General features: G+C 39.5%; 1 protein-coding gene across 2 annotated transcripts in view; it reads right to left on the reverse strand.

Annotated features, from left to right (window-relative positions):
• LOC119729159 (regulator of telomere elongation helicase 1-like) overlaps positions 1 to 10,870 on the reverse strand; it is a 22,641-nt gene extending 11,771 nt beyond the window's left edge. For both annotated transcript variants that reach the window (XM_038201687.1, XM_038201686.1), the window contains exons 1-22: positions 10,794 to 10,870; positions 10,311 to 10,449; positions 9,605 to 9,827; positions 9,328 to 9,421; positions 8,697 to 8,778; positions 8,058 to 8,118; positions 7,862 to 7,937; positions 7,006 to 7,156; positions 6,573 to 6,717; positions 6,086 to 6,124; positions 5,893 to 5,965; positions 5,251 to 5,348; positions 4,858 to 4,916; positions 4,627 to 4,686; positions 4,125 to 4,212; positions 3,600 to 3,732; positions 2,540 to 2,694; positions 2,359 to 2,444; positions 2,026 to 2,103; positions 1,626 to 1,703; positions 833 to 970; positions 360 to 475 (exon numbers count right to left, since the gene is read on the reverse strand). In XM_038201687.1, coding sequence (XP_038057615.1) covers positions 360 to 475; positions 833 to 970; positions 1,626 to 1,703; positions 2,026 to 2,103; positions 2,359 to 2,444; positions 2,540 to 2,694; positions 3,600 to 3,732; positions 4,125 to 4,212; positions 4,627 to 4,686; positions 4,858 to 4,916; positions 5,251 to 5,348; positions 5,893 to 5,965; positions 6,086 to 6,124; positions 6,573 to 6,717; positions 7,006 to 7,156; positions 7,862 to 7,937; positions 8,058 to 8,118; positions 8,697 to 8,778; positions 9,328 to 9,421; positions 9,605 to 9,827; positions 10,311 to 10,412 — 2,135 coding nt within the window. In that variant the 5' untranslated portion in view covers positions 10,413 to 10,449; positions 10,794 to 10,870. The remainder of the gene's footprint in view (positions 1 to 359; positions 476 to 832; positions 971 to 1,625; positions 1,704 to 2,025; positions 2,104 to 2,358; positions 2,445 to 2,539; positions 2,695 to 3,599; positions 3,733 to 4,124; positions 4,213 to 4,626; positions 4,687 to 4,857; positions 4,917 to 5,250; positions 5,349 to 5,892; positions 5,966 to 6,085; positions 6,125 to 6,572; positions 6,718 to 7,005; positions 7,157 to 7,861; positions 7,938 to 8,057; positions 8,119 to 8,696; positions 8,779 to 9,327; positions 9,422 to 9,604; positions 9,828 to 10,310; positions 10,450 to 10,793) is intronic.
• Between the last annotated feature and the right edge of the window lie 228 nt (positions 10,871 to 11,098).

Consider the following 11,098-nt stretch of genomic DNA (forward strand, 5'->3'; position numbering starts at 1 on the left):
ACAAAAACCTATTCAGAAATACAGCTGCATGAGTGATAATACTTCTTTCTTGTTCTCTCTTAATGATTTATTGTAAACTCAGCTTTAGACGACCTCAGCAAGTCAATTTAGAAATGTATTAATATTTTTCAATTTTCCAGCAAAATTTGAGGTCATTGAAGATTTCTTCAAATAAAGCACAAAGGGAAATTGACTAGGTAAATTATATAATAATTTTAAAATTGTCATTGTGAAAAAAAAGGATATCTTTAAACTGAATCTTAAACCCATCTGCACTTAATTGGTGGACAAAAGGGATAAATTGACAAAAAATATGAATTTGCTATTCGGACTTCAGCAATGAGAAAGATGAAGATAACCTCGTGTCGCAGAGAAGGATGGCACCGAAGTCTTCCTTGTGTCGAATGACCCGGCCTATGGCCTGATTGACAGCTCGTGAGGCTTGCTGACGATACCAGTCCTGGCCACTCAGAGACTGCACAAAAATGGCAACAAAGTCATCAAGTGTATGTTCTGAAGGGGTTTTCATATTTCCCGTCTTTTTGTTCAGTTGCACTGTTTACGGCTACTTTGCCGACATACGGTAACATCATAGTTTCACTTCTATTTTTTTTTTTTTTTTTTGAAATTTCGGTATTTTTGCAGTTGTTGTCAAAACGTTTGTCTCTTTTGAACATGGCTGCAGGGTCCGAGATCAGTCAACTTTGCAGGGAATTAAAAAAAAAATTATTAGGTGAATTAATGAAGATTTGAAGTGGAGCAAACACAAAAATGACACAGATGTATAAATTGAAATAAGAAACAAGAATGATATAAAAAATTAAGAACTAACGCTATGATTTCTTCTTCTGGTCTCGTCCAGATACTGCATCTTCAGGACGATCTTCGGATCCATTCTTGGTGGGAATGGGAGGCCGGTGATGACCACCGCTCTACCATTGATGTCCGCAAAATCTAAACCCTCAGATACCTGTTTTTGTTTCAGGGGAGGGGGGGGGGGGGGAAAGATAAATTTCAAGAAGTTATTACGATGAAAAAAGCTGATGGTTCAGCTGCTACTACTGTTTAGTATACGATGGTCCAGTGGTTACAGTGTTTGACTCGTGTACGATGGTGCGTGGGTTCGAACCCTGCCAGGAACATGGTGTTTGTGCCCTTGGGCAAGACACTTAACTACAATTGCCTCTCTCCACCCAGGAGTATCAATGGGTACCTGTTAGTGTAGAGGACCAACTGTGCGCTGATAGCGGCTGCCACGTGGTCTCGTGGCCTGATAAACGGGGGAATAATTGTAAGCACTTTAATATTGTTGATATGATGAAAAGCGCTATAAGCATTACAATTATTTTATTTGTATTTAGTATGATGAAAACATCAAGCTACTATTTGTTCAAAAATTGAGTTTTTTAAGAGGATGGTGAAGCCGAACTCTTATTAAGAATTTCTGTTTGCAGAAACTACCATGTTACATGGCTCCAACTTTAGTATTAAAATAAGTTCACATGTTGTTTTTAAAAAGAAAATCCCCTTATTACATGCGTGAATAAAAAACAAATATCAGCAAAGTTGACTGAAGATATCGACAGAAAATTCCAAAATTAAGAAAATCAAATTTTGGGGTCCACCTTTCCTCTGCAAACGGCAAAGAAGCAGGCTCCATTCAGCTTGGGATCGTTTATCTTCTCATAGAAAGATTCAATCGTCTGAAGAAAAAAAAAGGCACAAAATCATACAACGGATCAGTCGTTTTTGTCATAATCAGAATTAAACAATATTTAATGATTACATACTATTAGTTGATTTTTTTCAATTTTTGGAAAGATACTGTATTGACGAAGTAGAATTGGACTTTAAAAGTATTTTTAAATAATTTGGAAGTGAATAATTTGCCGTCCTTGACAAGTTTATTTGTCTGCTTGCTGATGCAAGTAGGGTGTAGAAAAATAATTAACATAATAATGAGACATGATAAAAAAAAATTGGGGGGGGGAGGGGTTAGGGGTGGGGTTTGGCAATTAAACCTACCGCTATGAAGTTCACTTTCCCCTTCGGTTCCACAAAGACTTCCTTGTACTGAGTGATGCGATGCTGGATCCCTGATTCCTGTTAATAAGCAACAAGAAAAAGTAGTTATATTTAAGGAAAATCGCACTCATATTGTTAAAACAAGCAACAGATTACTCAGAAGAATAAGCAACAAGAAAAAGGAGTTATATTTAAGAAAAATTGCACTTATATTTGTAAAAACAAGCAATAGATTACTCAGAAGAAGAAAAATATCAGCACAAGTAAAAGACTAGAACAGATGTTACTTTTTTCACACTTTTGTTTAGAATTTTTAATATCAGAGAATATTACCTGCCATTGATCAAGAGCATGGTTCATCACGGGATAGGAGGGGAAAAACACAAGGAGCCCATTGGGTACCAGACGGGAAAAGTTCACTGGAAATTAAACAGGAAAAAAGTGGTTGTTAACCTCAGAGTTCAAATTAAATTTAAAAAATAATTATATAATTTTTTTTTTTTTAATTTCTCACCGATTGCATTTCCTAGTGACATGACATAGTCTCGGTTGAACCTCGTGTTGTAGGAGGAATTAAGTACTGTGCCGTCGGGCCCTTTGGTCATGACGGCCACGGTCATCTGGTTTCTGGAGATTACGTGAGGGTTCTCCAACTGGATCGGGAAATCACTGGAGGGACGAAATACAACGATCGGTCACTATGGGGAAGCCAGATTATTTTAGATGTACACTAAATACAAACACCGGAAAGAATGCAGTATCCAGATGCCACTTCTTTGGTTATATTGAGACTCGAGTGCATTTTCAAAGTATTTTCTTGCAAAAATTGGAAATGTTTCTCAGTCCCAGATTCATGTCTTTTCAACATTTTTGTAAAGACTGACCTTCACTGAGATAATATATGATGAAAAAGTGGCGTCAGGACGCGACAATCTTTCACAAACACCACTCAAAAACCAAAGACGCACGTTTTTAAACCTAACAAGTTGCGGTTTCAGCTCAGTAGATATAACACTTTTTGTGAAAACAGTGAAAAACCATGCACAAATTTTTGATCACAAAACATGATTTTTTTTTCATATCACTCTTCATTTCCAAAGATCAGTCAATTGACTGATCGTTGGAAATCACCTACATTTCTTGATTTCTTCTAAATGTCAGCAAGCCAGACGGAGTAATTTTACGGGGTGTTCAGTATCAGTACGATCTTATATTCGTAAGTTTTCTGATAATACATCGGTAGGTTACTTTTTGAGATACATGCAAAACATCCCACATGCCTTTAACACTAACAATATTGTGAATTTGCCCTGGATGGTATGCCAGTCCACTATAGGTTTCCTCCCAAATTAATGTCAGTACCCATTTATACTCCTGTGTGAAGAGTGGCAAGTTGGGGCAAAGTGGCTTGCCCAAGGACACAGCATATGGCCAGCTGACCCTGACCCTCTGATCATGAGTCAGTAAATGTACCCACTGGGCCGCACTCCCCCTCTGTACTCCTCTATCTGCTGTTCAGTAAAATATTTGTAAAAAAAAAATAAAAAAATCATGGCAAAATAAAGGAGACTCACATTTGGAGCTCCGACTTGAACGAGTTGAGAGGCGACAGGGTGCCGCTGGTCAAGATGATGCTCCGAACTCCCTGAGACACTAGATCCTTCATGCTGAAACCAGGACTGAAACACCAGTAGCTTAAAGTGTAGCCTAAGAGAGAGACGGGATGAAAATGATTCAGAGGTGCAGCATTTTAAGGAGAAGACAAGAGATAAATTGTGCCACACGGACCCAAGAAATTCAGAGCATCTTTCAGGTGTGCTGTATTCAAGCTAATGCATGTGCATGAGGTTTAATCAGCCTTGGGTCCCAGTACCAAAGCTCCCAAGATATGATTCATCTTGTTGATAGCGCCCTCGCCTGCTGGGTGGCTTGACCGTGCTTGCCAGGAATCAACAGGCTGCATTAGGGCAACAAAATTAAAATAAAGTCTTGAACAAAGACTACCAAAGTGCGACATAGCTGGTATAAGTTTGCAGGACTTGCTTTCAATGGAACATTTGGAGGGAAAACAGACATTTTTTCTAAGAGAAAAATTTTACCTTGTTTCTTGGCTTTTGCCGGGTTGTTGCTTGTCCACAAATCCGTGCGTCCCGATTTCTTCTGAGGGGCAGAGGCTCTGACGTGGACCTTAGAGACAAAGATAATCTTTAGTTTAACAAAGGAATTAACTAATGTGGGACTCGAACCTGGAACTGCCAGATCACTGCACTAGACCTCAATCGACCGAGCTATTTGACAATGGTGCTGGTGTCCCTCCAACCTATGATCTGTCCTGTTTCAAGAGGAATGTTAATTCCTTCCTTCAGTTTTCCTGAGTACCTATTCCTCTTTGAATTTCTCTCGTAGCCCATACCTTAAGTGGTTTTTAGCCTTGTTCATGGCAAATATGCATAAATAAAAACTTGTCAGAGACACTGATACTTGAAAACTGAGTAAAGGCACGGCACACTTTACATAATGAAATTATACCTGTTATAAGGAGTTGGTTCTATTCTTAATTTTGTTCTTTGAATGAAATGTAGTTTTGTCTCGGAAACATACCTTGTAGCACCTACTTGCTTCGGACACCGATCCCGAAGGAGTGTCTTTGTTGAAAACAATCTGCCGGAAAATATGAAAGCAATGTAGACAATTTCATTGCTCTCATTGAAGAGAATTTTCTAATGTGTTTGAATTTTTGAACACATTAGGAAAAGGAATTAATGTGAATATATAACGAATGCAATGGATGGAAGACTTCTATGTCTTTTATGAATGAATTTTAATACTCACATTAATGACGTCACAGAATTTTTGGAGACCTGCTGCTTTGTTGTGGAATGCAGTTGAACCTGTTTGGAAATTAAAAAAAACAAAAAACACAGACAGTCAACCTACAAAATCCATTCACAGAAAAGCCCCAAAAAGTAGTTCAGCCTGCTATTTGTAATTAGCAGGTCCTGTTAATATTTTGAATGACTAAATCATAATAAAAACAGCTCAGTCGTAATAGTTTCCAAAAATCCCAACAAATTTCCACCAAATTTTCAAGTTGAGGAAAGTGCATTTTCGCAGTTCAAATTTCATAACACACTGCCCCACTGAAGACACTTTTTGGCGGAGTCAGTGAAAGAAAGCACTTTTTGTAAAATATTGTTTAACAACCCCAAATTATTTGTGGCTAACTTGTGGTTAGATGCGAGACGATCTTCTCCAGGAGCTGCAGAAGTTCCACTTTGGTGTCGAAGGTGATGCGCACCTTGGCAAACAACTCGTAGATGAAACTGCCGACAGAAAAAAAAAGAATAATTTAATAAAATCTCAGATTAAGGCAAAAAAAAAAAATAAGTCGGTCTCTGGTCAGCACGCGCGTCGATTTTAATCATGCGCGTCGATCTTTTTTTTTCCCAAAATGTTCTGCGGTAGCTCCAACAGCGCCCTCTATTTCCGCACCTCCTCAATTTTTTTTACCAAAGAGCACCAAGGAATCGGAAATTGCACCAAGGCAAATGATCGAAAGCACCAAGGCAAATTATGGAGGACACCAATGCGCATGAGGACACTAAAAAAGCAAAATAGTACCCACCTTGTCTGTACAATCCAAGCTTGAAGAAAAAAAAAAAAAAGGAGAGAAAAAAAAAAAAAGCCGCGTGGCCGCGTCAATTCCGGAACTTTGGTCTGACCAGAGACCGAATATTTTTTTTTTTGGCCTAACATTCAGAACTTCTTGGATCAAATGAAAGAAATTTAAGAAAATCAAACTAGTCGGATTTTTTTGGGGGGTGGGGGGGGGGGGGTGGGGGCGGCTGTTGAGATAATTGAACCTACCTTCCTGGCTTAGTGATGCCTGCTTCGGGTGGGTTCATACTGTTGATTTCATTCTCAAGATCTAGGAACAATTCTGAAAGAAAAAGAAATTCAAAGATTGAAGTGAGAGTTGATGAAGGTGCAGCCACAAAGAAAAATACACAAACACCTTGACAGAATTTATACTAGGTGGCCAATAATTTTTTCTACTTACTCTTCAAAGTAGCTAGTGCAGATGCATCAAATTCACCCTCTGAAAGAGAAAGATGGAAACGGTCATCCATTATCGTCTTTTAAAATCATCTGGCAATGGATTTGGAAAAAAAAGCTGCTATTTGCCCAAATTTATAGAACATTTTATGCCTTGTTAGGTTCAAATGACATACAGAAGATTTAAATGAGATTAGCTTTTGTTGTAGGATCTGATCTGTCTCAGTAGTTGATTCAACAGTTGCTGCCACAATTTTTAACAGAACACAAACAAAATAAGTCCCATTTTGGCCAAAAACAATGGTTTGACAAATATTTTAATAACGTTTTTACGTGAACTATAAGCAGTGACTTTGCTTAGAAAAATCAACCACTAAATCCAGGTTTGCAAGGGTCAAAAGGCCAGTTTTACATTCTTTTCCAAAGCTTGACTGCAACATTGCTATGTCTTAAGACCCTTTACATTTGAAATTGTGTCTTTATTGTTGTACCTCCACCAGCATCAGCCGCTCTGAATTGCTGGTTGCACATCTCCACTTCCACGGTCTTCTTCAGTAGGTGATCCGTCTCCTCCACGCAGGAGGCCAGGTCAAACGAGGTCAGGTCAAAAGACGCGCTCTCCTCACACATCCTCTCCTGTCGTACAACAATGGAAAAATGCGTTCTTTAATTCGGGGATAATAGTGTGATGCAGCAGTTATACATATGTGGTTTAAAAACCAGATAGGGACCTGGTCCGAGCCGACAGACGTTTTAAACACCGGCGTCAAACATCGCGGACGGGTGTTTAAATTGTGGTTTAAGACCACCGGCATGGCGGGTTCTCAACCAACAGGAATGGGTAAACTGTCTCAGATATTTCTGAATTTGTTAATATGTTAAAATCAGTTACACTGGTAGGGTAAATCAAAAGTTTATGCTTACGACATTGTGTGCCTCATCAAAGATGACGACGTTGCCCTGCAGCTCGACACCATGGATGCGTCGCGCCTTGGAATCTAGGAGGTAGTTATAAGGCATGAATACGATGTCCGCGTTGGTCTTCAACTCACGCGCCATGTAGTAAGGACATACTCTAGAAAGATACAAAAAAGCAGACATTTCAAAAGAAAGAAAAAAACAGTTTCAAGTCCGAGTATTAATTTTGAATGTTTTATAAAGCTACTATGCACAAAATTTGGATGCTGTGGTGGAACTGCAGGGGGGGGGGGGGCAATTATTGTTTAAAGCTGCATAACATTTGGATCTGTTTTACTATAGAAACCTCATACTTCATGCTCTTAAAGAGGTTGTGGAATGCTCGAAAACATTTCCGTCATTTTTTGGGTATATGTAGCCTAAGGTGTGATGAAATAAAAACGACTATTGTTTCTGTCATGAAATGAGTACAAAGGGTACTTTTGAGAGTTATTTTTCAGGTCCTGTTTCGACCCGAACGTGCAATTTGTGTAAAAGTCGTCGTTGCAGGCAGCAAGCAAAACACAGTAAATCGTGACGTAATAAACAGGACTCGTATATATGCTACTCTGCATCGGGAGTCCTGTTTATTACGCCACGATTTACTGTGTTTTGTTTGCTGCCCGCAACGACGACTTTTACACAAATTGCACGCTGGGTCGAAACAGGCATGACAGGACTTGAAAAACAGCTCTCAAAAGTACCTTTTGTACTCATTTTATGACAGAAACAATAGTCGTTTTTATTTCATCACACCTTAAGCTACATATATCCGAAGAATGACGGAAATGTCTTCGAGCATTCCACAACCTCTTTAACTTACTTGTGAGTGTTTCCGAGTTTCACAAGGTCTTCGATGTCCAGGATATTGTCTGTAAATGCCTTGTCGGCTTTTTTCTCTGAAACAAGAAGAGAATTTTCATAACACGTTCAGTAAGTGAAGAATGAGTTAGGTTTTATTTTGTTTTAAAGTTTGATGACAAGTTTTGTTTACAAATGAACAACAGTAAATTACTCACGGTCGAGACTATTGTAGAAGTGGCACATTCTACTGTCGACTTTGGCCCTGCACATGTGAACCTGAAAAAGTAAGGAAAACAGAAAAACTAGATTAACATAAGGCCCCCCAAAAAAATTACTCGGTCTCTGGTCAGCGCGCGCGTCTATTTTAATCATGCGCGTCAACCTTTTTTTTCTTCAAATCAACACGGAAGCTACAACAGCACCCTCTATTGCCGCACCTCCTCAAATTTTTGTACCAAGGAGCACCAAGGAATGGGGAAATTGCACCAAGGCAAATGATAAAGGGCACCAAGGCATATTATGGAGGACACCAATGTATAATGAGGACACAAAAAAGCAAAATAATACCCACCTTGTCTGTACAATTCAAGCTTGAAAAAAAAAAAAGCCAGCCCCCCCCCCCCCCCCAAAAATGCGTCGCCGCATAAATTCCGGAACTTCGGTCTGACCAGAGACCGACTATTTTTTGTTGTTGGCCTAATACCAAGTAACATGTTTGCTTAAATTTTAACAACTTTAACAGTATAAATGCCCACATGAAGTATGGTTTTGAATCAAGCAATATGTACAATTCTGTATCCCCCATTGGTACTGTAATAGCGCCCTCTATCGATCAGCAGCAAATCCAATAGTACCTTTACTGAGTTGCTTTCTGCCTTCTGCACATCTGGGTGAATACACAGCTGTTCTCTTGACCCAATGACCGCCACTCGTGGCCTGAAAAAAAAAAAAAAAAAAACAATCTGCGAAATGTTCAAAACATTAAAACTTGTTTTATCAATATGGCTTAGGCCAAAAAAAAATATTCGGTCTCTGGTCAGACCGAAGTTACGGAATTGACACGGGGATGCGTCTTTTTTTTTTTTTTCTCCTTCAAGCTTGGATTGTACAGACAAGATGGGGTACTTTTGCTGTTTTGGTGTCCTCATGTACATTGGTGTCCTCCATAATTTGCCTTGGTGCTCTCGATCATTTGCCTTGGTGCAATTTCCCATTCCTTGGTGCTCTTTGGTAAAAAAAAATTGAGGAGGTGCGGAAATAGAGGTCGCTGTTGGAGCTACTGCGGATCATTTTTGAAAAAAAAAAGATCGACGCGCATGATTAAAATCGACGCACGCGCTGACCAGAGACCGACTTATTTTTTTTTTGGGCCTAATAGGTAATATGACTTATTTCATAAACTTATTTTTATAACTCAACCACAATAATGCTGTGCAATGCTGATACAAATCTTTCGGATGATAGGCTGTTTATAGCTCCATATACCTGTATGCTGTATCCTTCAATTGATCAACGGCCTGCGATAGCTGGGAGTGAGTCCTGGAGGCGTAGATTATCCTGGGACGATCAACAAACATTCCTGAACCCAAGAGAAAGTAAACATTTATAAAATATAGATTAAATATCAGATTTCTATTTCAAAAAAGCTGTTTTGTTCAACTTCACAGCACCTGGTGTGCTGTCATTTTCAAGAAAAGTGGAAATTTTGTATCACTTTCCAAGATGGTCTGCATTGAAGACTGCCCCAATTGACCACACCCACCTTCTTGTCCATCGGCCCAGGTCCCTGCTCCTTCCTTCAGCTCGGCAGCCAGTTTCTGCCTGAAGCCCCCTCCGTCCCCCTGTCCCCCACCCCCTCCGTCCCCCTGCAGGCATCGGCCCAACTCTTGCTGGGAGATGTAGGTGTTCCTCCAGGCCAGAGCAGAGCACAGGAGGCACAGGGTCTTGCCTGTACCCGTGGGGCTCTCCAGAATGCCATTCTTACCCTACGACAGGGGGATAGTTGGGTAGGAGACAGTTAAATCAGTGAACAAAAAGCATGGCCGACAAAAAAGTAAACCCCTAAAAATACAGGAACTAACAAACAAAATGAAACAAATTATTGGGAAAAAAATGTTGCAACCTGACGCCACTTTTTTTCTTAATATATCATCTCAATGAAGGTCATTCATTGCAAAAATGAAAATAAGACATGAAGCTGGGACTGAGAAATATTTGCAATTCTGTTAGTAAATACTTGACTCTCCATAGACTTTGTACACAATCACAGAAGTGGTGTCAGGTTGCAACATTTGTTCCAATTATTGAAATGAATCTAAGGGAAAAATGCAGTACCAGTAGGCAGTAGACAAAAATCTTTGGAATAGTGACACAAACAATTGACAATTTTCAATACACAGAAAACTCAGACAAAAGAGAGACTGTTATTAATATTAATGTTGATGCGAAGTTGCAAAAAATGGACTTACGGATTGCAGACATTCCACAACCTTGTTCATGTAATCTTGCTGGCAGTCATAGGGGTCAAAGGGGAACTCGATACTGACCCCTTTACATTTGATCACTGGCATTCTTGTGTTGAAGGCAGACTGGCAGGCTTAGTTTTTGCTAGAAAAGTAAATGAAAAAGATCAACTGTTGAACATGCGACAATGACAATACATTATTACATACCACTTACTTACACAGCAAACCGAACATTGCAATGACTCACTTAGTAAAGAGAGTTTGCGCAGAGCGCCCTCACTAGGGACAGGTCTATACCAGTATACGCAATGCGCACGAGTACAGTACCCAGTACTTAAAACTAATCCACGATTAACTTTATTCTTTCACAACTATTCGCAGGTTAAGTAAAACAAAACTAAATGATCCTCTTAGTTTCACCAAATAAAAGAGCGAGCTTCAATTTCTTTTAAAAAAATGATTAAAAACAGAAACTGTTTCACTTACTTCGCTTCGTCACGTCTGCACTTGTTTTTCGTGCCAGAACATGTTTTCGCGGGTTTCCTGCGCTGTTGTCGCCGGTATAGTTTGAGATACTGTTTACCAGCGCGCTATGCTTTCAGCTTCCGGTTGTGTTTTACCAGTAGAGGTCGCCCTTCAAAATTAACGGTAAGGCGCGTCCAGCTCGCCAAGCTACGAAAACTGAGTGAATTTCAAAACGGTTTACTTATTTCGGATGTGATACATGATGGATTTTCTACATTGTTCAAGGTTCGTTCCTTCAACAACCTGGGCTTAAAAGCTTGGTCGGG

Source organism: Patiria miniata, unplaced genomic scaffold, assembly GCF_015706575.1.
Source record: "Patiria miniata isolate m_02_andy unplaced genomic scaffold, ASM1570657v1 HiC_scaffold_20, whole genome shotgun sequence".
NCBI lineage: Eukaryota > Metazoa > Echinodermata > Asteroidea > Valvatida > Asterinidae > Patiria > Patiria miniata.